Source organism: Lygodium microphyllum, chromosome 23, assembly GCF_053477565.2.
Source record: "Lygodium microphyllum isolate KBCC chromosome 23, Lygodium_microphyllum_v1.1.10, whole genome shotgun sequence".
NCBI lineage: Eukaryota > Viridiplantae > Streptophyta > Polypodiopsida > Schizaeales > Lygodiaceae > Lygodium > Lygodium microphyllum.
The window spans coordinates 134,294,622-134,320,000 of NC_141157.1; the positions used below are offsets into that span (position 1 = coordinate 134,294,622).

Genomic DNA, 25,379 nt, shown 5'->3' on the forward strand with positions numbered 1-25,379 from the left:
AAGCCTATACCCGTCTATTATTTTACAAATGGCACAGGAGGAGCTTGGCGCTCTTTTACAAGAGTTTTTAGAGTTTTTTGAGGCATCTTTCATTTAAAATTGCGCTTTTTGCCTCAGTTTAGCTTTAGGGGCCGCCTCTACACCTTTGCTCTTTTTCCATCATTTTTTCAAATTTTCCTTCATTTTTTTACCATCTCGAATTGAGGTTAGCAAAAGGAAAGGACATGGAGTGATCGAAGGTGAAATCACACTATTCCAGGGATGCATCTGTGTCTCTAGAGTTTGCCCCTTTACTCTAAGTCGATGTACATGTGCCTGTTTGAATAGGCTTAAGTTAATGGAGATTACTTATATACTTGCTTCATTCTCTTGCTTAGTCTCTAAAAAAATTCAGCATATATGAAGTAGTTACGTGTATATTTGCTTTGTTCTCTTACTTGCTATCTCAAAATACTTTATCAATATGAAATGTTTATATATAGACCTTATCAATTCAACATGTTTATTCTTCTTTAAATTTTTCAAACCTTATAAAGTTAAAGAAAGAAATGTGTTTTCATTTATTTCCCATATGGCATCCATAGTCATTGGAATTGGTTCTTTGACAAACACAGGTCTAGATAAGGCCCTCTTATAAATGCTTTCTCATAGATTGATAGACTCTATTTTTTTCCATGGGAGCTTGTTTTGATGGAGTGTGGACCCTTTCCCTTGACTAACTAAGAGGGATAACTATTTCAATGCCTAATTTATTTGCCATGTCTAGTGCTTTCCCAATTGCATCCTTTGCCTTACATGGAATGAGTGGTTGTCCATATGAAGTATTTGTACATAGAGCTTAGTTGAGATACACTCATTATGTCACTTGGCCCATTTACCTTCCATGTGGTAGGACCATAGCCAAGTACTTGGCTCTTTTTACATGGTCAACCTAGAATCAAATTTTGGAAAGCTTCGCCATTGATGATGCTACATGTCAAATTGAAAAAAATTACATGTGTTATCATCAATTCATAATCACACACTAGAGAAGATCGATGAGAGAGGACTCATGATAGAAACCTTGCACACCCTCTACCTCATCCTAGACCACCCAAGGGCCTTGTATAACAAGTAGCAACATTAGCCACAAGAGAGCTAGTATAACATTGAATAGGGAGAAAACCTATAGGGAGCTATCTACATGTGAGACAATGGAAAATGCTAACATGTTAGGGTATGTGATGGTGTTCCTTGGCAAGCTAGACATGCACACTATCATCCAAAGTGTGAGGAGTGGGAGTTGAAGATTCCAAAGTGCGAGGAATAGAGATCTCAAGGTGGCAAGGATGAAGCATGACATCAACAAGCCAACTATATACTAGTGATAACCATGTTACTCACATAGACACGCTTAGCTACTAAAAGGACATTTACACAAAAGAAAGTAACAAAAAAAGCCAAAGATAAAGAGATGCAACCAAGATGAAGGCCACTTTTAATGCAACAATGTTTACAGAAAAGAAATGAAAAAAAAAAGCCAAATGTAAAGAGCTGCAACCAAGATGAAGGCCAACTTTAATGCCACAATGAAGTTAGTGTTCAACCATTAAAATTATCATCTTTCTCCTCCTTGTGCCACGTAGGCTTGGGAGCCTTTTGGGTAGTTTGGGATCCCCAAAGCAAAGCCAATATATAGAAGATGAGGTGCTTTGCACCTCGTGCTTGCTTGGCATTTCACGTTGGGATTGGGCGGGTGGGCGTGTAGATGATGGGTGTGACCATGTATACAACGGGCAAGTGTGGATAATGTGCGGCTGGCCATGTCGAGCCATCGAAAGGTTTTGTGGGGTGCTTCGTGTGCACTTTGTGGCCCGATGCAAAACCTTTCGTTAATATATAGAATAGAAGAAATAAAAAGATTATGATTAAAGAACATATATAGTTGCTTTCTTTGAAAGATGGCAGTTGGTCTTTTTCCCCTCCCTCCCTCTCTCTCTCTCTCTCTCTCTCTCTCTCACATTTGAACGTTCTCGACGGAACAAACGTCTCGTTGCACTGAGTGATCATCTTCAGCCGTGCTATACCCATGGAAATTCCTCCACCCCTGGTGATTCCTCTCTCACCACAACCACCGCAAAACATTGATTGATTTCTTGCGATTCCCTTTATGATTCGTTGGCTAATTCATCCACATGCAAGGTGGCCGCAGGAGTTGCAATGGGTTTATGGCATTTCCTCTGATGTCGTCCGAGGCGGGGTTTTGGACCTGAGAACTGACCAGACAAAAAATGAAGCCATTGCTTACGCAGCAGGTCATAGCGTTGTTATCTATGATCGATCCACACATCATCAGGTTTTACTCCTATGTCTTGCTCTATCTTCTCTCCATTATTTGACTCCCTTACAGTGCAATTCGAGCATATTGCAATGGCGCCCGTCAGGACAGTTTGACCTTATGTATGTATGAAATTAGAATTCTTTCATCAAAATCTCGTACCTCGTAGCTCATGAGTAGACCAAGGAAGTCCGAGCAATAGATTATACTCAGCCTCAGCCCTTTGCATTACCACAAAATTTATAGAGAACTTAACACTGGTTCTAAGTCTCCGGGATGCGCCAACTTAGGTGGTGTAAATGTGCAGGTCTGCAACCTCTACTTAAACTTGGGTCTCTTGGCTTGTCTTAGTAGGTGCTTAGGATCTGATATTGGAATCTATCCTAATGGATCTATTGGCTGTTGAGGACAAGTTGGATAGAACTACCTAGCTTTAAGAAATGAGTAGACCCATTAAGAGGCTTTTCTTCATCATGGGTTTCAGCTGACCTTGCATGAGTGGCTTTTTCCATTGTGCAGGTTCTTCTGCAAGGACATATTCATGAAATCCAATGTCTCTCAGTTTGTCCAAAGAAAACCTTGATTGTTTCAGCTGACTGTGGCCATGATGCAACAATCATTGTTTGGAATGTGGAAGACGGCCAGGTTATTTTTTATCACCCTTTCTACAAAACCTAGAAAGTGTGGGTATCAATTGTATGCTTGTGTCATTAACAAAACATTCACAAATTGCCATACCTTTAATAAGAACATAACTTTTATAGGCTTGTGCTTTATCTTTTACTCTCATAGTATACATGTGTGTGTGGTGTGCATGTGCATGTACATACATACATACATACATACATACATACATACATACATAGCATGTGTACATATATGTGTATGTTTGGAGAGAAAGAAAGAAAGAAAGATTAATGTTTGCTAAGACCAAAATCGGCCTATAAGACAAAAACATGTATTCAAGGTTGGTTGTCATTGGATACCAAAGTGTGACGTGCTAAAAGATGGTTAGTGATATACTGTGAAAGGAAGCTAAGTTCATGTGCAAAACCAAAATAGTGCTCATATAGGGATACAATAGGAGGATGAGGTAGTACATGTCTAGTTGTGTGGCTGAATGATATCCCCTCTTTCGTGTTCCTAGAGGCTATTTTCATTTGTGGGAAACCATTTCAGTTTCTTTGTGTGTCTTGCAATCCTTTCCTCCTTTGAATCCGGATTCCCCTTAGCAAGATTGGATGATCAATGGTAGATTGTGCTTGGGCAGAGTGTTAGTGGACCAAATATACTAGTTGCTTGTAAAAGAAAATGATTGGCTGGCTCTAAAGGGTAATCATGTTTAGAGTCTCCATAAGGTCAAGGTTTGGTGGAAATCTGTGGTGATAGTGGGTTGGCACAATAAAAGCCATTTAAATATAAAGTGCTTATTTGGAGAATGTTGGTCGAAGGTCTTTTGCTTGCTTGTGCACTCTCAATCTGTCATATTTCAAATGGTTGTGTTGCCTATTTTGTGCGACAAATGAGGAAACCTCATGTCATCTGTTTCTTTCTTGTCCAGTGGTGAGAAAAGTCTGGTCTCTCTAGTTTGCTATTTGGTCTTGAGTGGTTGGGCCCTTGACACTTCCAAAGGGCTAGGTCTTTGGACATCCCAAATTCTCAGCTTTTATGCAAGCCTATATGAACGTTGTTTTCCACTTTTTATGCTATGGGGGTTGTTGACACATGTGGGCTACCCAAAATGCCTTCATTTTCGATTTTGCATCTAGAATGCATAGCTATATTGCCCGTTGGCGAGGTGTTTTCCATTTGCAACTTAACATCATTTAGCTAGCAAATGTTCCTCCTAGACATGGTTTGCTTTCTTGGCACATTGGGTTTCTTTGATCTTTGTCAGCCACATAGATCACTTGTAATTGCCTTCTTATTGTACATTTGAATTCTTGGTAATTAATATAACTACCCTTTACATGAGAGAGAGAGAGAGAGAGAGAGAGAGAGAGAGAGAGAGAGAGAGAGAGAGAGAGAGAGAGAGAGAGAGAGAGAGAGAGAGAGAGAGAGAGAGAGAGAGAGAGAGAGAGAGAGAGAGAGAGAGAGAGAGAGAGAGAGAGAGAGAGAGAGAGAGAGAGAGAGATCTTGTAATCATGAAAACTTTTTCGTAATTAATACAATTACCTTTTATGAAAGAGAGAGAGAGAGCGAGAGAGCGAGAGAGAGAGGGTTTCGCGCTACGCCCCTTTGATTGGGTTTTTGTGCAGCCCAAATACCCACTCCGGCACAATCACATATGAAGCTCGTGTTTCACTTTCTTCGATATTGGGGCTGTTGGCATAACTGGACCATTCGGAATGCTTTTCTTTTTGATTCCGCCTATAATGTTCAGCAGCATATTGCTAGGCTTAAGGGTCTCTTGTATTGGCAGCTAGATCTTCTCCAGCATTCTGACATGCTCTCTCGGGAGGACTTACGTCCCTGGCATATGGCAATTTCCTCTGCGTCTTTGCCATGACTTTGTAACTCTTAGTACTGGAACCTTTCCACATGATGGCTTAGTGTCATCATGTATCTTGTAATCAAGGAAACTTGTACTTTTTTCGTAATTAATACAATTACCTTTTACGGAGAGAGAGAGAGAGAGAGAGAGAGAGAGAGAGAGAGAGAGAGAGAGAGAGAGAGAGAGAGAGAGAGAGAGAGAGAGAGAGAGAGAGAGAGAGAGAGAGAGAGAGAGAGAGAGAGATAGAGAGAGAGAGAGGCCGTTGCCCGCGTGACCCTGGCGCTGGCAACCCTGCATGCCCCTCCCTGTGCGGCGACCTGATCCCAGCCTCGCGCCCCTGTCTTCCCTGTGCGGTCCTGTTCGCCATCGCCATCGTCGCCCCTGACGACTGCTGCCTTGTCGCCTGTCAGACGCCCTAGTCTGACCACCGCCATCGCCTGCCAGATCTGTGCAGCCTTGTCTTTCCACAGACACTGAGAGAGTGCGAGCGCGCGAGCGCGAGCGAGAGAGAGAGAGAGACGCCAGAAGACAGCAGTATGGCTGGCCTGGATATGGATTTTCTCGACCGGATGGTGGCAGCCCTTGGCCCTGATTCCGATACAGAGGAGTCGGAGGATATGGTGCCCTGCACGGAGGAGATGCCTCCGGGCTCTGAACTGCAGCCTGCGGGCAAACGCTCCAAGCATACTCCTGACGAGCCAATGGGTCCTCGGGAACGTTCCTATGCGCAGGTTGCCTCTGATCCTGTGGATTCGCAAGAGATAGATTGGGAGCATTTGCTGGACTTTGCCAATCCTCTGCTTGGCGATTATGTCCAGTACAACAATGAAACTTTTTCTGATGTGGGAACTGATGATGTGCTGGAAGCCACGGTGGACCCGAAATCAGTCTTGCGGTCCTTCTCAGTGTTTTATGACCGTGCATTCATACTTTTCTTCACTAGCAGAATCCCTGTGCTTTCACATATTCGCCAGTGGATGCATCATTTATTGCAAGGGAAGTGTGTTGAGGAGATCTTCCTTGGACCTCGCGGCTTTTATGAGGTGCTGTTGAAATCAGAAACACATCGCGCTGAGCTCCTGTCCAAGCTGCCATTATTCTTTGATCGCCGCTTGGTCCATGTTGTACCATGGCGCCCGATGGCCGATTTCCAGCGTCTGCTTCAACGAGAATGCCCGGTATGGGTAGAAGTGGAAAATTGTCCGGTAGTTTATTGGCCATTGTTGAAGGATGCGATGGCCGTTGTGGGCACAGTGCTAGTGCCCCCAAGCCTCAGGGCTATGAATCGCAACCGTTTATGCATGCTATGGGACACAGCCAGGAAAATGCCTGCTTGGCTTCGTCTCAATTGTTCTGGCATGCATCCCTTGCATTTTCGCTTGAAATGGGGCAATTTTGCAGGCCACTGCTTTTCATGTGGTAAATTGGGGCATTTCATGGCCGAATGCCTTGAAAGGCAACCATCTTCCGAGGATGCGTAGGTTGTGCTGCCTAAGGATGACATGGTGCTTGATGCCCCGATGCAGGAGGCCCTTTAGCCCGCCAAATGTTGTGGATAAAGGCAAACAACAGGTCCTGGGTTTGGACTCTCGTAGCACTGATTGGATTGAGGCCCGTCCAAAAAAAGGTAAAAAGTTGGATGCAGGCTTGGCGGATCCTGGGCCCACTACTTCACTGGATTCCGTGCGCACGTATATGCGCCGGAAAGAAATGTTCACTTCACAGCCGGCTGCGTGTACTATAGCCCTGTCTGCCCCCCGTAATCAGTCTACAAGGAAAGCCTATACAGACGGCCCCAAGGGCCCACCTGCTAAGCTGGCGTTTGATACCAAAGGTAATGTGATTACACCCTGGGATCGGCGTTATCCCCGCCCTGCTCCCAAGGCAGTGGATTTTCCTTCTACCTCTAAAGCAGGTCGCCAGAATTCGTATGCAGTCTTGGCTGATTTTCTGGATGAGGGTGTCCTAGATGCTCTCGCGGAAAAGGTGAAATCAAGGCAACAACCGCCTCGTTCTTGACTTTCTTTCTTTGAAGATATATGAAGATAGCCACGTGGAATGTGCGAGGCATTTGCTCTCGCCATAAGCAACATGCCATGTGGACTGTCTTGCATGAGAACAAGTGGGATGCATTGTGTGCAGTGGAGCACAAAAGTCACGCTGAAGCAGGCAAAATTGTGGATTGTCATGGATTCCGTCTGTTTTATGCAGGGACACAAGCTACGCACTATTCGGGCGTGCTGACGATTGTCCATGAAAAATACCAGCCTGTTCTTGTCAAAAATGATGTGTAGGGCCGCTTTCTGGTAATCGAAGTCTTATTTGAAGGAGAAATTTTATGGTTGCTGGGCCTCTATGCTCCAAACGATCCTGCCTCCCGACGGGATCTTTGGTCGACTTTGCAGGGCTCCATGTCACTTGGCCGAAGGGGATTTTTGATGGGAGATTTCAATATGTGTGTTGACTCTTCTCGGTCCACTTCGGGGCATTCGGTAATGGATACGCCGGAAAGCCGGGTGTGGAATTCCTTTGCGTTGCGCATGCTTAAGCAAGATCTTTGGTCGTGGCTCCACCCTTCTTTTTCAGGTTTTACTTTTCATTCCGCACAATATGCCACTACCTGGTCGCGCTTGGACCGAATGTATATCATGCAAGAGGATGATTTTCTTCCCGAAATGCTGGAAATGAAGGTCTTGCAGCAATATGCGTTGTCGGACCATTTCCCCCTCCAGTTTGAGATACGGGCACACTCTATTGCACCTTTTACGCAGTTGCTGGACAGGCTCCCTTTACGTTTCAACTCCTCTTATTTGACGCATCCAATTTTTCAGGGCTATATGCAGCAATTGATTGAGAGATTCTTATTGGACTTCGCCTCTAACGGCCTGGCAGCATTTACGCGGCTGCTTTCTAATGTGCAGCGGGTTGCTCGGCAGTATGGGATTCATCATGCCTCTCTTTGTCGGCGACGTTGACATGCAGCAGAGGACTTACTGGCTTTGGTCCGTTCCTTGCTCGTGGATTCCCCAGATGATGATTTTCTGCTGTCACTGGAAAGGCATTTGGCCCATCTTATTCAAGTATTTCAGTTGAAATCTTATCAGCAGGCCAAGCTGCATAACTTGACTGACACATTGCACGATAGTGCCTGCCAGTCTCATAAGTTCTTTCGCGCCTTGCATGCTTCTCCGGCTCGCGACAATATGACTAGGCTCCAGGATTCGGAAGGTCGCATGGTCACTGATCCGCAAACCATTGTCACCATGTGCAGAAATTATTTTATGGAACTTCTTGGTTCTTCTCCCTCGCCTTCTAGCCAGGTTACGCATGCCCGCTCGGCCTTCTATCATCTGGTCCGCCAGCAGGTTCCACTTGATATGCAAGCCACTTTGGAGGCGGATATTTGCGAGGAGGAGGTTATGGATGTTTTGTTGCACCTGCCTAAGGATAAAAGTCCTGGTTGGGATGGTCTCACTAATGAATTCTTTGAGCACTCGGCCACGTAGTTGGCGAAGCCATTGGCGGTCATGTGTCAGCAGGTTTGGGAAACAGGGGTCATGCCTTCCTCATGGAAAGAAGGCCTTATCAAATTGATTCCCAAGGTCCCTTCGCCGTCAAAGCTGCAACACTGGAGACCAATTTCTTTGATGGGCTCGATGTATAAAATCTTCTCCAAGGTGCTGGTGAATCGGCTTCACAAGCACCTTCCAGCTATTATGCATCCTCTCCAATATGGTTTCATCAAGGGCCGCAACATTCTCCATAACATCTTGAATGTGCAAATGGCTATTGACTATGCGCGGCATTCCAGTCAGGAAGTGGTCTTGATTCAACTGGACTTGGAAAAGGCCTTTGACTATGTGGACTGGTCTTTCATTGCAGATCTCATGTCTGCTATGGGCTTTGGCACCCGGATGTCCCGATTGATCTACACCATTAGTGCTGCGGCTTCTTCAAGAGTTATGCTCAACGGTGGGGTTACAGAGCCATTTGTCCTTGCTCGCTCGGTCAGACAGGGTTGCTCTTTGAGTCCTCTCTTCTTTGCCCTGGCGACTCACCTGGTCCTTTCAATGTTATCCTCAATGGCGGCTTCGGCTCAGCTGGCCGGCTTGTCTCTTCCTTTGGGGCAGCACTTCATTAGCCAATCTTTGGCTGATGACACCTTTATGATTTTGCGGGCAGACAGGGGCAACATTCGAAAGGCATTAGATGTTTGGACACTCTTTGGTCAGGCCTCTGGTCTTCGCATCAATGCCTTTAAGTCGGCCATTCTCAGTTGCACGGAGCCTGATTTACAGTCATTGGGCTGGCAGGGTCAGGTGGTTTCCCGTGGATCCATTGTCCGGCATCTTGGATACCCGTTGGGAGTAGATGTACGGCCAAAGGACTTACTGGAGTGGATTTCACAAAAACTGGCGACGAAGTTTATGTATTGGAAGTCGCAAGCGTGGCCATTCCATGTGCGCCTCAAAGTGGCTCAGACCATTATGCTACCAATGCTAACGTATTTCCTGCCATTGCTGCCATGGACGCCTACTACTTTGAAGGCTCTTACTCATCCCATTCGTTTCATGCTATGGAAGGACTCCCTGCGGGCAGGCATTTCATGGATTTCATGGTCGCATACATGTACCCCTAAATGCATGGGTGGTGGCGCTATTTTGGATGCAGAAACTCATATGGTGGCTCTTTGTTGGTCCCTTTTTCGTGCCATGTGTGTGGATCATCACCCGTGGACCATCATAGCCCGTTATTTTCTTGAGGACAGCGGGCTCCGCCATGGCAACACACGGCTTCGGGCCTCCTGGTGGCATGTCCTTAATTCTGACTCTCGATTTTCCAGTCCCTCTTCCCCTTTGTTACTGCACTTGGTCGGCTCTTGGAAAGTGGTGCTCCAAAAGGCCCGTTGGCATCCAGTAGGAAACCGCGTGCAGTCTAACTCCTTTCAGCTGGAATTGTTGGCAGTATCCAGATTACTTTCGTGGGAAGACAAACATCAGCTCAGACCGAGATTTAACCGCATGGCCCGTTTAGGTTTGACTTCGATTGCGGATGCTACCCTTGCCACTCGCAATGTCCTCGCCTCGTTTCGGACGCTAGGAGACTTTTCAGGATCCCGCGCGGATACCGTGGTTTATGGGAAAAGCTTTTATTGGAGCTTCAGGGTCGGCAACCCTTTCCTGCCCTGGCTGTGGATCGTCCTTGGTAGGACTGGGACCTTGCAGGCAAGTTGAGTCTGGAAAAGGCCTCTACCAATCAGGTGTATCATCTTCTCATTCGAGATCACCACTGGCTGGGTGTGAAAGCTAATACTGTTTGGGGACTGCGGAAATCGCGGACATGGTGGCAGGCAACGCTGATGGAGGGCTGGTGGAATAAGGCACCTTTCAAATGCAAGGTCTTCCTTTGGCGGGTAATGATTGGTGGTCTTCCGCTTGCTTCGGCCCTTTCTAAGCGTCGAATCTCGAATGGCAATTGTTTCTTCTGTACCACTACCGTGGAATCGGCCCGACATCGTTTTCTTTCTTGCCCGCTCACCAAGAACATCTGGTTACTCTTGTCGCAAATCTGGCAAGCGGTGGTGGGGTCCTCACTAACTCCTTTCGATTGGGTTTTTGTGCGCCCAAAGTACCCCACACCGCCACAGTTACATATGAAGATCTTATTTCACTTTTTTAGATACTGGGGATGCTGGCACATTTGGACCACGCGAAATGCTTTTCTTTTTGATTCGGCCTCTAATGTACCGAGACATATTGCCAGGCTTAAAGGGCTCTTGCATTGGCAGCTAGATCTCATTCGACACTCCGACTTGCTCCCTCGGGAGGATTTGCATCCATGGCATATGGCAATTGCCTCTGGGTTGTTGCCATGATTGGTGTAACCTATGTAGTGCATTAGTACGGGGATTTCCTACACGTTGGGCTAGGGCCCTCGTGTCTCTTGTAATCATGTCATCATGTAATCTTGTACCTTTTTCGTAATTAATACAATTACCTTTTACGAAAAGAAGAAGAAGAAGAAGAGAGAGAGAGAGAGAGAGAGAGAGAGAGAGAGAGAGAGAGAGAGAGAGAGAGAGAGAGAGAGAGAGAGAGAGAGAGAGAGAGAGAGAGAGAGAGAGAGAGAGAGAGAGAGAGAGAGAGAGAGAGAGAGAGCGGGGGTCCCTGTTGTTGCCCTTCAGCCCTGTGGGCCTTCGCTTCGTCCGTTCTGGTCCTGAGCGCCGCCCATCTTCTGTTCCACCTTCTGTCCCGCCGTCTGTCCCGTCCGTTCCGGTCCTGAGCGCCGCCCTGCTTTGCCTCGTCTTCTGTCCCGCCTTCTGTCCTGCCTCCTGTTCCTTCCTGTCTTCTGCCCGTCTTCTGTCCCGCCTTCTGTCTTGCCTGCCTATTCCTTCCTGTCTTTTGCCCAATCGCGTTGCCACGTCTCCAGTCGCCCCACTTCCTTCGACTGTGCTGCTGTTCGTGGCTCTGCTTGCCTGTGCTTGTCCTTTTCTGCCAAGGCGTCCAGCTATTGTAAAACCCTAAGCCCGTCAGTTGTCAGAGAGACATCATCTTGGCCAGAGTGTCCACTGATCTGTACAAAGAGAAGAGAGAGAGAGAGAGAGAGAGAGAGAGAGAGAGAGAGAGAGAGAGAGAGAGAGAGAGAGAGAGAGAGAGAGAGAGAGAGAGAGAGAGAGAGAGAGAGAGAGAGAGAGAGAGAGAGAGAGAGAGAGAGAGAGAGAGAGAGTGAGTGCAGCTCTTCACTCGGCCTTTGACCGGCATACACAGTGATACGATATGGCTGGTTTGGATTTGGCTTTCATAGACCAAACAGTGGCAGCTCTTGGTCCGGATTCTGATACCGAGGAACCAGAGGATATGGTTCTGTGCACAGAAGAGATGCCCCTTGGTCCTGACTTCCAGCCTACGGGCAAACACACCAAGCATACTTCGGAAGAGACAATGGATCATCAGGATCGTTCCTATGCTCAGGTTGCTTCCGATTCTGTGGACTCTCAGGAAGGTGGTTGGGAGCATTTGCTGGAGTTTGCCAACACTCTGCTTGGCGATTATGTTCAACATAATCAGGAAGTCTTTTCTGACTCTGCAACAACTGAAGAGGTTCTAGAAGCCACTGTGGATCCGAAAAATGTATTGCGCTCCTTTTCAGTGTGACTTTGCAACTGAAGAGGCTCTGGAAGCCACTGTGGACTCGAAAAATGTCTTGCGCTCCTTTTCAGTGTTTTATGAAAGCGCGGTGATACTCTTCTTCACTGGTAGGATTCCACAACTTTCCCGTATTCGCCAGTGGCTGCACATTCTGCTACAAGGGGAATGTATTGAAGAGATTTTTCTTGGGCCCCGAGGCTTTTTTGAGGTGCTGTTGAAATCTGAGACGCACCGTGCTGTTCTCCTGTCTAAACTGCCTTTGTTCTTAGATCGCCGTTTGGTCTATGTTGTGCCATGGCGCCCAATGGCACATTTTCAGCGCCTGCTGCAACGTGAATGCCCTGTGTGGGTTGAATTGGAAAACTGTCTGGCTGTCTATTGGCCACTGTTAAAGGATGCCATGGCCGCTGTGGGCACTGTTTTGGTCCCCCCAAGCCCAAGGGCCGTGAATCATAACCGTTTGTGTATGTTATGGGACACTGCTAGGAAAAGGCCTGCTTGGTTACGTCTTAATTGCTCTGGCATGCATCCTTTACACTTTCGTTTGAAATGGGGCAACTTTGCAGGACATTGCTTTTCATGTGGAAAATTGGGGCATTTTATGGCCGAATGCCCAGAGAAGCACCACACTTCAGAAGCTGAGCATGTTGCGCTGCCCATGGAAGATATAGTGTGTGATGCTCCATTGCAGGATGCCACCCAGTCACCTAAAGTTTTGGATAAAGGTAAACAACAGGTTTCGGGTTTGGATTCCCGTGGCAATGACTGGGTCGACGTACGCGCAAGAAAAGGCAACAGGCTTGTTGCTGGCATGGTGGATACTGTGCCTACTGCCTCACAAGATTCCATGCGTACTTATATGCACAGGAAAGAAATGTTGTCTTCAGAGCTCTCTGCTCCTGCTATGGTTTCCTCTGCTCCCCGTCAACAACCCACTAGGAGAGCGTATTCGGATGGTCCAAAGGGTCCACCTGCTAAGCTGGCTTTTGATACTAGAGCTAACCTCATTACCCCATGGGATCGTCGTTATCCCCGTTCCATCCCCAAGACAACGGATATGCCGTCTACCTCCAAATCAGGTCGTCAGAACTCTTTTGCCGTGTTAGCTGATTTTTCGCAGAAAAGGTCAAATTGAGACAAGCTGTGCCTCGTATGTGTTTTTCTTTTGAATACACATGAAAATAGCCACGTGAAATGTGCGAGGAATTTGTTCTCGCCACAAGCAACATGCCATGTGGACTGTATTGCATGAGAATCAGTGGGATGTCTTGTGTGCTGTTGAGCACAAGAGTCACGGTGAAGCAGGAAAAGTTGTGGATTGCCATGGCTTTCGTTTGTTCTATGTAGGGGACACACACCATGCATTATTTTGGTGTGCTCATGATTGTACATGAAAAATATCAGCCTCTTCTTATTAAAAATGATGTACATGGCCGCTTTGTGGTGATTGAAATTTTATTCGAAGGAGAGATCTTATGGTTACTTGGTCTCTATGCTCTGAATGATCCTTTATCTTGCCAGGCGCTTTGGTATACTTTGCAGACTTCCTTGTCACTTGGCAGACGGGGTTTTTTGATGGGGGATTTCAATATGTGTGTTTATTCTTCGCAGTCCACATCGGAGCATTCGGTAATGGACGCGTCGGAAAGTCGTATGTGGCATGAGTTGGCTCTTGCCGTTCTTAAGCAAGATCTCTGGTCTTGGCTACACCCTTCTTCTACAGGGTTTACTTTCCATTCTGCCCAGTATTCAACAAAATGGTCGCGGTTGGACCGCATATACATCATGCAGAATGATGATTTCCTTCCTAAGATGCTCGAAATGAAAGTGTTGCAGCAATATGCCTTGTCGGACCATTTCCCTCTACAGCTTGAGCTGCTTGCACAACCCATTGCACCTTTTAAGCAATTTCTAGAGAGACTCCCTTTGCGTTTCAACTCGTCTTATTTGAAGCATGTAATCTTTCAGGGCTATATGCAGCAATTGATTGATAGATTCTTATTGGACTTCTCCTCTCAGGGCACTGCTTCGTTTGAACGATTGCTCTCTAATGTGTAGCGGGTTGCTCGGCAGTATGGGATCCATCATGCCTCTCTTTGTCGGCGGTGTCGACAAGCAGCGGAGGACCTGTTGGCTTTGGTTCGTTCACTGCTGGTGGACACTCCAGATGATGAATTTCTGCTGTCACTGGCAATGCGTGTGGTTGATCTTATTAAAGAGTTTCAGTTGAAATCTTATCAGCATGACAAATTGCAACATCCGACGGAGACTTTGCAAGATACTGCTTGTCAGACTCATAAGTTCTTTCGAGCTCTCCATGCCTCTCCTGCTCGAGAGAATATGACTAGACTCCAGGATGTAGAAGGTCAAATGGTCCTTGATCTGCAGACTATTGTGAATATGTGTAGAAATTATTTCCTCGACCTTCTTGGTTCCACTTCTCTACCTTCAGGCCAAATTACTCATGCCCGTTCGGTTTTTTATGATGTGGTCCGCAATCAGGTTCCGCAGGACATGCAAGCTACTATGGAGACAGATATTTGTAAGGTGGAGGTTATGGATGTTTTGTTACACTTGCCCAAGGATAAAAGTCCTGGTTGGGATGGTCTCACCAATGAGTTCTTTGAGGTTTTTGCTACCCAATTGGCGAAACCATTGACGGCTCTGTTTCAGCAGGTGTGGGAAACGGGGATCATGCCTTCCTCATGGAAAGGACTTATTAAACTGCTTCCAAAAGTTCCTTCGCTGTCTATGTTGAAACATTGGCGCCCAATTTCTTTGATGGGTTCTATGTATAAAATCTTTTCCAAAGTAATGGCGAATCGGCTCCATAAGCATCTTCCTGCCATTGTGCATCCTCTCCAATATGATTTCATTAAGGGCCGAAACATTCTGCACAATGTATTAAATGCGCAACTGGCGATTGATTATGCACGATATTCTAATCAGGAGGTCGTACTGATTCAATTGGACCTGGAAAAGGCTTTTGATTATCTGGACTGGTCTTTCATTGCAGAACTTATGTCTACTATGGGCTTTGGTGCTCGGATGTCTCGTCTGATTTACACACCAGTGCTGCGGCATCTTCGCGAGTCATGCTGAATGGAGGCATTACCGAGCCATTTGTCCTTGCCCGCTCTGTCAAACAGGGGTGCCCTTTGAGCCCTCTCTGTCAGACAGGGGTGCCCTTTGAGCCCTCTCTTCTTTGCCCTTGCAACTCATCCAGTTCTTTCAATGTTATCTCATATAGCAGCTTCTACTCAGTTGGCTGGATTGTCGCTTCCTTCTGGACAGCACTTCATTAGTCAATCCTTGGCTGATAACAGCTTTATGATTCTGCGTGCGGACAAGGACAACCTTCGCAAAGCATTAGATGTTTAGGCTCTCTTTGGTCAGGCTTCCGGTCTTCGCATCAATGCTTTGAAATCAGCCATTCTCAGCTGCACGGAGTTGGATTTGCAGTCATTGGACTGGCAGGGTATGGTTATTCCCCGTGGCTCCATTGTCAGGCACCTTGGGTACCCTTTGGGTGTTGATGCTCCCCCAAAGCAGCTACTACAGTGGATTTCACAAAAACTGTCGGCTAAGTTTCTGTATTGGAAGTCTCAGGCTTGGCCCTTCCATGTTCGCCTCAAAGTAGCCCAGACAATTACGTTGCCAATGCTCACATATTTCTTGCCATTGCTGCCCTTGACTACTACTACACTGAATGCTCTTACTCAGTCTATTCGTTTCATGTTATGGAAGAAGGATTCCTTGCATGCAGGCATTTCCTGGATTTCTTGGTCGCATGCGTGCACCCCCAAATGCATGGGTAGAGGGGCTATTTTAGATGCCGAAACTCATATGCTGGCACTCCGTTGGTCTCTTTTCCACGCCATGTGCTCGGATCATCATCTGTGGGTTGTTATAGCCCGTTATTTTCTTGAGGATCACGGGCTTCTGCATGGTAATACCCAAATCCGGAGTTCTTGGTGGCATGTTCTTAATGCCGATTCTCGGTTCTCTAGTCCTTCTTCATCTCTGCTTGCCCATTTGATATGTTCTTGGAGACTGGTCCTCTGGAAGGCTCAGTGGCATCCAGTGGAGGATCGCTTAGCTACTAATTCTTTTCAATTGGAATTGCTGGCAGTCTCGCGGTTACTTTCGTGGGAAGGTAAACATGAGCTTCGACCACAATTCAACCGTATGGCACGTTTGGGCTTTATTTCGATCTCGGATGCCACCCTTGCCAGTTGCAATGTGTTGATATCCTTTCGTCCAGCCAGGAGGCTTTTCAGGATCCCTCGCGGATACAGGCATTTATGGGAATAGCTTTTGATGGTGCTCCAAAGCAGACACCCTTTCCTGCCCTTGCTTCGGTTCGTCCTTGGCAGGACTGGGACTTTGCAGGCCGGCTGAATTTAGAAAAGGCTTCCGCTAACCAGGTGTATCATCTTCTGATTAAAGATCATCAATGGCTGGTTACTAAAGCTAATACTCTATGGGGATTGCGTAAATCTCGGTCATGGTGGAGGGCAACTGTGATGGAGGGCTGGTTGAACGAGACATCCTTCAAATATAAGGTCTTTCTTTGGAGGGTGATGATTGGTGGTCTTCCGCTTGCTTCATCTCTTTCCAAGCGCCGAATCTCCAACGGCAACTGTTTCTTTTGCACCACTACTGTGGAATCCGCCCGTCACCGATTTATTTCTTGCCCCATCGCTAAGAAAATCTGGTCATTCTTGTCAGCCGTTTGGCGAGTGGTGGTTGGTTAATCACTACGACTGTTTGATTGGGTTTTTGTGCAGCCCAAATACCCCACACCGACATAGCCACATATGAGGATCGTGTTTCACTTTCTTCGATATTGGGGCTGTTGGCATAACTGGACCTTTCGGAATGCTTTTCTTTTTGATTCCGCCTATAATGTTCAGTGGCATATTGCTAGGCTTAAGGGTCTCTTGTACAAGCAGATAGATCTTCTCCGGCACTCTGACATGCTCTCTCGGGAGGACTTACGTCCCTGGCATATGGCAATTTCCTCTGCGTCTTTGCCATAACTTTGTAACTCTTAGGTCATTTGGTTCTTGTAAAGAGATAGTGTGCTCTTTACACACGATGGGGTAGAGCCATCGTGTATCTTGTAATCATGAAAACTTGTACCTTTTTCGTAATTAATACAATTACCTTTTACCAGAGAGAGAGAGAGAGAGAGAGAGAGAGAGAGAGAGAGAGAGAGAGAGAGAGAGAGAGAGAGTTATATTAACGTCTTCTAAAGACCAAAACTGGCCTATGAGACAAACTGTGATACAACTGATGAGGTCCAGCTATCCAAAATAAAAGTGCTGAATGAAAAGCTAAAAACTGGAAACTGAAAATACGGTGCTGTGAGAGAGAGAGAGAGAGAGAGAGAGAGAGAGAGAGAGAGAGAGAGAGAAGGATCATACAAATAAGAGTACGCTTGAGAGAGAGAGAGAGAGAGAGAGAGAGAGAGAGAGAGAGAGAGAGAGAGAGAGAGAGAGAGAGAGAGAGAGAGAGAGAGAGAGAGGTGTGGAGAGAGAGAGAGAGAAAGACGCGATGCTGCTCCTGCGTCGTCCCGCCCTGCCATCGAAGGATCTGGCGCGCCCTGCTGCGGCCCTCGTCTGCGTCGCCGCCGCCTGACGCCCTCGCCTGTAGGTCCCGCCCGTCGCCCTCGCCTGACGCCCTCGCCTGCAGGTCCGGCCTGACGCCCTTGCCTGCACGTCCCGCCCGTCGCCCTCGCCTGCAGGTCCAGCCACAGGTTCCGTCGTCACGCAGGTCCCGTCGTCCCGCAGCAGGCCCCGTCGTCCCGCAGCAGGCCCCGTCGTCCCGCTTGCAGGTCCCGTCGCCTGCAGGTCCCGCCGCCGTCGCCTGTAGGCCCCGCTGAAACCACTTCGCCTGAGTGCCCCCCCCTGCCCCAGCTCCGCCCGCACATCCGACAGAGGTGCGCCTTGCCAGATTTCAGCCCCTTTACAAGTCGCGTCTGTCCACCATCGTCGAGGGCTGCATCGACGCCTGTTGCTGCCTGTCGCACCTGCTCCCGGAGCTGTCCAGACGCCCTGTTTCCCAGCTCCTGTGAAACCCTAAACCTGACCCTCGTCAGAGAGGCAGCGTCCGGAATCGCGTGCCCTCTGCTCTGTACACAGAAAGAGAGAGAGAGAGAGAGAGAGAGAGAGAGAGAGAGAGAGAGAGAGAGAGAGAGAGAGAGAGTCTCGGTCAGTCCTTCGGTGAGATCAGTTCGTCATACACGATGGCTGGTTTGGATCTGGATTTCCTAGACCAAACGGTGGCAGCACTTGGCCCGGACTCTGATGCTGAGGAACCCGAGGATATGGTTCCGTGCATTGAAGAATTGCCCCCGGGTCCTGACATCCAGCCTGCGGGCAAACGTACCAAGCACACCCCGGAAGAGATAGGCGTTACTCCTGATCGTTCCTATGCGCAGGTTGCTTCGGATCCGGTGGACTCTCAGGAGGTGGACTGGGAGCATCTGTTGGAATTTGCCAACACTCTGCTTGGTGAATATGTTCAACACAACCAGGAAGCCTTCTCTACCTCTGCTCCAGACGATGTTCTGGAAGCTACCGTCGAGCCAAAAACTGTCCTACGCTCCTTTTCGGTATTTTATGATCACGCGGTGATACTCTTCTTCACCGGTCGCATTCCGCTGCTTTCCCGTATTCGCCAATGGCTGCAGAGTCTGCTACAAGGGGAATGTGTTGAAGAGATTTTTGTTGGATCCCGGGGCTTTTTCGAGGTCCTCTTGAAAACAGAGACGCACTGTGCTGCTCTTCTGTCTAAACTGCTGTTGTTTTTTGATCGTCGGTTGGTTCATGTGGTTCCATGGCGCCCGATGGCAGATTTCCAGCGCCTCCTGCAACGTGAATGCCCTGTGTGGGTACAAGTGGAAAATTGTCCGGCTGTTTATTGGCCGCTATTAAAGGATGCTATGGCCGCTGTGGGCACGCTTCTGGTCCCTCCCAGTCTCAGGGCTGCGAATCGCAACCGCTTGTGCATGTTATGGGATACTGCACGGAAACGGCCTGGATGATTACGCCTCAATTGCTCAGGCATGCATCCGTTACACTTTCGTTTGAAATGGGGCAATTTTGCTGGCCATTGCTTTTCCTGTGGACAGTTGGGGCACTTTATGGCTGAATGCCCCGAGCAACAACACGTTTCAGATACAGCCCATGTTGCTCCGCCCATGGAAGATATGGTGTGTGATGCTCCGCCGCTGGATCCTACTCACCCGTCCCACGTTCTGGCCAAAGGTAAACAACAGGTTTCGGGTCTGGATTCCCGTGCTACTGATTGGGTTGAAGTACGCGCCAAAAAAGGCAACAGGATTGGTGCTGGCATGGAAAGTACTGCGCCTTCTACCTCACACGATTCCATGCGAACATATATGCGCAGGAAGGAAATGATGTCGTCAGAGCGCTCTGCTCCTGCTACAGTTTCTTCAGCTCCCCGCCACCAGCCCGCCAGGAAACTGTATTCGGATCGTCTCAAGGGTCCACCTGCACAGCTGGCTTTTGATACCAGAGGCAACGTCATTACTCCGTGGGACCGTCGTTACCCACGTTCCAACCCCAAGCAAGCCGATATGCCCTCAACTTCCAAATCTGGTCCTCAGAACTCTTTTGCGGTGTTGGCAGATTTCTTGGATGAGGGAGTTCTGGACATTCTCGCCGACAAAGTCAAATCGAGGCAAGCTGTGCCTCGTACCTGATTGTGTTTTGTATACACATGAAAATAGCCACGTGGAATGTGCGAGGAATTTGTTCTCGCCACAAGCAACATGCCATGTGGACTGCATTGTATGAGAATCAGTGGGATGTCCTGTGTGCTGTTGAGCACAAGAGTCACAGTGACGCCGGTAAAGTTGTGGATTGCCATGGCTTTCGTTTGTTCTATGCAGGAACACAGGCTATGCATTATTCGGGTGTGCTCATGATTGTACATGCCAAATATCAGCCGGTTCTTATTAAAAATGATGTTCATGGCCGCTTTTTGGTGGTCGAAATCTTATTCGAAGGGGAAATCCTATGGTTACTTGGCCTCTATGCTCCGAATGATTCGTTATCTCGCCGGGAGCTTTGGCAGACTTTGCAGACCTCCTTGTCACTTGGCAGACGCGGCTTCTTCATGGGGGATTTCAATATGTGTGTTGATTCTTCCCAGTCTACATCGGAGCACTCGGTCATGGATGCGCCGGAAAGTCGTATGTGGCACGACTTGGCTCTTGCTGTTCTTAAGCAAGATCTTTGGTCCTGGCTACACCCGTCTTCTCCAGGCTTTACTTTCCATTCGGCCCAGTATGCCACAACATGGTCGCGGTTGGACCGCATATATATCATGCAGGATGATGATTTTCTGCCTGAGATGCTCGAAATAAAAGTGTTGCAGCAATAAGTCTTGTCGGACCATTTCCCTCTGCAGTTCGAGTTCCTTGCCCAACCCATTGCCCCCTTCAAGCAATTTCTGGAGAGACTCCCTTTGCGTTTCAACTCCTCCTACTTAAAGCATACAATTTTTCAGGGCTATATGCAGCAAATGCTTGACAGATTCTCCTTGGACTTTTCCTCTCAGGGCACTGCCTCATTTGACAGATTGCTCTCTAATGTGCAGCGGGTTGCTCGGCAATATGGGATCTATCATGCCTCTCTTTGTCGGCGCCGTCGACAGGCAGCGGAGGACCTGCTGCTTTTGGTTCGCTCTCTGCTGATGGACACTCCGGATGATGCATTTCTGCTTGCATTGGCCTTGCGGGTGGCCGATCTTGTTAAAGAATTCCAGTTAAAATCGTATCAGCAGGCCAAATTGCAACATCTAACAGAGACTTTGCAAGATAGTGCATGTCAGACCCACAAGTTCTTTCGAGCCCTCCATGCCTCTCCTGCTCGAGAGAATTTGACCAGACTCGAGGATGCACAAGGCCACCTTATCCTGGATCCACAGACTATTGTGCATATGTGCAGGAATTACATCCGTGATCTTCTCGGTTCCGCTTCTCCTCCTTCCGCCCAAATTGCTCAGGCCCGTTCGGTCTTTTATGACTTGGTCCGTAATCAGTTACCCCAGGACATGCAAGCTACTCTGGAGTCAGATATTGGTGAAGCAGAGGTTATGGATGTCTTGTTACACTTGCCCAAAGATAAAAGTCCGGGTTGGGATGGTCTCACCAATGAGTTCTTTGAAGCTTTCGCTACCCAACTGGCGAAACCATTGCAGGCTCTGTTTCAGCAGGTGTGGGAAACGGGGATCATGCCTCCCTCATGGAAACAAGGACTTATTAAACTACTTCCAAAAGTTCCTTCGCCATCTAAGTTGACACACTGGCGCCCCATTTCTTTGATGGGTTCCATGTACAAATTTTTTTCCAAAGTAATGGCCAATCGGCTCCATAAGCATCTCCCTGCCCTTGTGCACCCTCTCCAGTACGGTTTCATTAAGGGCCGAAATATTCTACACAATGTTTTGAATGCCCAATTGGCCATTGATTATGCCCGGCATTCTAATCAGGAGGTGGTGTTGATTCAACTGGACCTGGAAAAGGCTTTTGACTATTTGGACTGGTCTTTTGTTGCTGACCTTATGTCTGCTATGGGCTTTGGTGCTCGGATGTCTCGTCTGATCTACACCATTAGTGCTGCGGCGTCTTCGAGAGTCATGCAGAATGGAGGTGTTACTGAGCCATTTGCCCTTGCCCGTTCTGTCAGACAGGGGTGCCCTTTGAGCCCTTTATTCTTTGCCCTTGCGACACATCCAGTTCTTTCCATGTTATCACATATGGCCGCCTCTTCCCAGTTGGCCGGACTGTCGCTTCCTACAGGGCAACATTTCATTAGCCAATCCCTGGCGGATGATACTTTTATGATTTTGCGTGCGGACAAGGATAACCTTCGAAAAGCATTGGATGTTTGGGGTCTCTTTGGCCAGGCGTCAGGCCTTCGTATCAATCCGCTCAAATCAGCCATTCTAAGTTGCACGGAGTCGGACTTGCAGTCCTTGGACTGGCAAGGTCTGGTTGTTCCTCGAGGTTCCATTGTCAGGCATCTTGGATACCCATTGGGGGTTGATGTTCCCCCAAAGCAGTTTTTGCAGTGGATTTCTCAGAAGATGATGGCCAAGTTTATGTACTGGAAGTCTCAGGCCTGGCCTTTTCATGTCCGCCTCAAAGTAGCCCAGATAATTATGCTGCCAATGATCACATATTTCTTGCCATTATTGCCCTGGACTCCTACGACTCCGAATGCTCTCACTCAGTCTATTCGCTTCATGCTCTGGAAGAAGGACTCGTTGAAGGCAGGTATTTCCTGGATCTCGTGGTCGCATGTGTGCACCCCCAAAAGCATGGGTGGCGGAGCTATTTTAGATGCCCAAACTCACATGCAGGCACTCCGTTGGTCCCTTTTCCGCGCCATGTGTTCGGATGATCATCATCCGTGGGTCGCTATCGCCCGTTCTTTCCTTGAGGGTCATGGGCTTCGGCATGGCAATACCGACTCCGGAGTTCTTGGTGGCACGTTCTTAATGCGGATTCGCGGTTTTCCAGTTCTTCTTCATCGCTGCTTACTCATTTGGTGTGTTCCTGGAAACACGTCCTTCGAAAGGCTCAGTGGCACCCAACGGAGGATCGCCTGGCTACTAACTCTTTTCAATTGGAATTACTGGCAGTCTCGCGTCTACTTTCGTGGGAAGGTAAACATGAGCTTAGACCACAATTCAACCGGATGGCACGGTTGGGCTTGTCTTCAGTTGCGGATGCCACCCTCGCCAGTCGCAATGTGCTTATCTCCTTTCGTACTGCTAGGAGGATTTTCCGGATCCCTCGTGGATATAGGCCTTTATGGGAACAGCTCGTGACGGTGCTCCAGAACAGACAACCCTTTCCTGCTCTTGCTTTGGATCATCCCTGGCAGGATTGGGACCTACAAGGCCGGCTGCCTTTGAGCAAAGCTTTTGCTAATCAAGTGTATCATCTCCTGATTAAAGACAATCAATGGCTAGTTACTAAAGCGAACGCTTTATGGGGATTGGGTAAATCTCGCTTCTGGTGGAGGGTCACTGTGATGGAGGGCTGGGTCAACAAGACGCCCTTTAAATATAAAGTCTTTCTTTGGAGAGTGATCATTGGGGGTCTTCCGCTTGCTTCGGCTCTTTCCAAGCGATGAATCTCCAATGGCACCTGTTTCTTTTGCACCACTACTATGGAAACCGCTCGCCACCGATTTATTTCCTGCCCCGTCGCTAAGAAGGTCTGGTTATTTTTGTCGGCCGTTTGGCAAGGGGTGGTTGGTATTACACTGTGCCCCTTTGATTGGGTTTTGGGCCAGCCCAAATACCCTTCTCCTGCTCAGCTACACATGAAGCTCATGTATCACTTTCTTCGATACTGGGGCTGTTGGCATAACTGGACCATTCGGAATGTAGAAGACGTTAATATGACTCTCTCTCTCTCTCTCTCTCTCTGTGGTAAAAGGTAATTGTATTAATTACAAAAAAGGTACAAGTTTTCATGATTACAAGATACACGATGGCTCTACCCCATCGTGTGTAAAGAGCACACTATCTCTTTACAAGAACCAAATGACCTAAGAGTTACAAAGTTATGGCTCAGCCCATAATGTTCAACGACATATTGTGAGGCTTAAGGGCCTCTTGTATTGGCAGTTAGCTCTTCTCCATCGTTCTGATTTGCTCTCTACGGAGGACTTCCGTCCTTGGCATATGGCAATTTCCTCCGCATCCTTGCCATGAAATTGCAACTTGTAGTGCTTAGCACCTCGTCGCATGATGACTTGCATTGTCGTCATGTATCTTGTAATCAAGTAATCTTGTATTTTTTTTTTCGTAATTAATACAATTACCTTTTACGAAAAAGAGAGAGAGAGAGAGAGAGAGAGAGAGAGAGAGAGAGAGAGAGAGAGAGAGAGAGAGTTTTCGTCGATGAGAGAGAGAGAGAGAGAGAGAGAGAGAGAGAGAGAGAGAGAGAGAGAGAGAGAGAGAGAGAGGGAGAGAGAGAGAAGAGAATAGGTCGCGATGGTGCCGCTGGCTTGTCCCGCCTTGCCGTCGCCTAGACCTGCGTGTCTGACGCCTGCTGCCTGACGATTGCCACCTTCCGCCTGTGCCTGCCTGCTCGCCTGACGAGGGCCGTCTTCCGCGTGTGCCTACTTGCTCGCCTGACGACTGCCGTCTTCCGCCTGTGGTCGCAGAGCAAGCCGCTTCGTTCCGCCCTGCCATCGCCTGATCCGCCTGATCCGCTACGTCGACGCCTGAAGCCGGCACGCCGTTCGTCTGCACAAATAGGTCTGCCTCGTCCCTGTCTTTTGCTGCAGTCGAGTCGTCTGTGGTGGCCACCAGTCACTCACCGCGAGAGAGAGCTGCGCCCTGCCTGAGTTCTCCCCTCAGGCGTCTACCGGGTCCGTTTTGCCCCTTCGCCACAGTGTTACACACGCTGGTCGTCCTGTGCCTACCTCGTCGACCCCTACTGCTTGCTGGCTGCGACCTTCCTTCTGGGGTCGCTCTGGTTCGAGAGAGAGACAGAGCGAAAGTGCGACTCTGCGCCTGCGCGTGTGCTGCTTGTGTGACGAAGGTCTGCGTGCGTAACACTGCACCCCTGTGGGACTGCGACCTGTGAGCCACCCGTTTGCATCTCAGCCGCCTGCCGCCTGTTCCTGCAGCGATTGGCAGAGAGAGAGAGAGAGAGTTCTTGGCAGCGAGAGAGCGAGAGAGAGAGAGAGAGAGAGAGAGAGAGAGAGAGAGAGAGAGAGAGAGAGAGAGAGAGAGAGAGAGAGGAGAGAGGGAGAGAGGGAGAGAGAGAGAGAGAGAGAGAGAGAGAGAGAGAGAGAGAGAGAGAGAGAGAAACCTAGGTCGCGATGCTGCTCCCGCTCCGTGCCGCCCTGCCATCGCTAGGTCTGGCGCGTCCTGCGGTCGCGTTTACTTGCGCCGCCGCTGCCTGAAACCCTACCTGTCGGCACCCCACGTTCGCCTCAGGTTCGTCGTCGTTCCTGTTCGCCAGGCGTTTGCGTGTCGTCACCACAATCGCGGGCTGCATCTCTGCCTACTTCGGCCAGTCGCGTCTCCGCCCTGCGCTGCCGGCGGCATCCCTGGTGTCGTCTTCCGGACGTCCTGCTCCTGGAGCCGTCGGGAGCAGTCGCCCTGCTCCTGGAGCCGCCAGCGTCTTCTGTTCCGGCCGCCCTGTCCACGCCCAGATGCCCTGTCACTGACGCCCTATTCATGGTGGCATCCTCCTGACGCCCTGTTCCCGGACACTGCTGACGGACCCCTGCCCGACATCCCAGCCTGTCCCGTCCTGCTGTGGAGACCGCCCGGCCTGTGTTTTGCCTGTCTGCCCCTTCACGGTGACAGGTAAACCTCAGTTTTGCCTGTCTGCCCCTTCACGGTGACAGGTAAACCT

The 25,379-nt window shown here is 48.6% G+C and overlaps 1 protein-coding gene across 5 annotated transcripts in view; it reads left to right on the plus strand.

The window, feature by feature from the left end:
• The first annotated feature begins 1,908 nt into the window (after positions 1-1,908).
• LOC148016774 (cilia- and flagella-associated protein 251-like) overlaps positions 1,909-25,379 on the plus strand; it is a 250,920-nt gene continuing 227,449 nt past the window's right edge. For 3 of the 5 annotated variants that reach the window (XM_087663990.1, XM_087663991.1, XM_087663992.1), the window contains exons 1-3: positions 1,909-2,089; positions 2,192-2,335; positions 2,837-2,962. In XM_087663990.1, the coding sequence (XP_087520116.1) occupies positions 2,069-2,089; positions 2,192-2,335; positions 2,837-2,962 (291 nt within the window). In that variant the 5' untranslated portion in view covers positions 1,909-2,068. The remainder of the gene's footprint in view (positions 2,090-2,191; positions 2,336-2,836; positions 2,963-25,379) is intronic. The other 2 variants (XM_087663989.1, XM_087663993.1) reach the window with 1 other exon arrangement.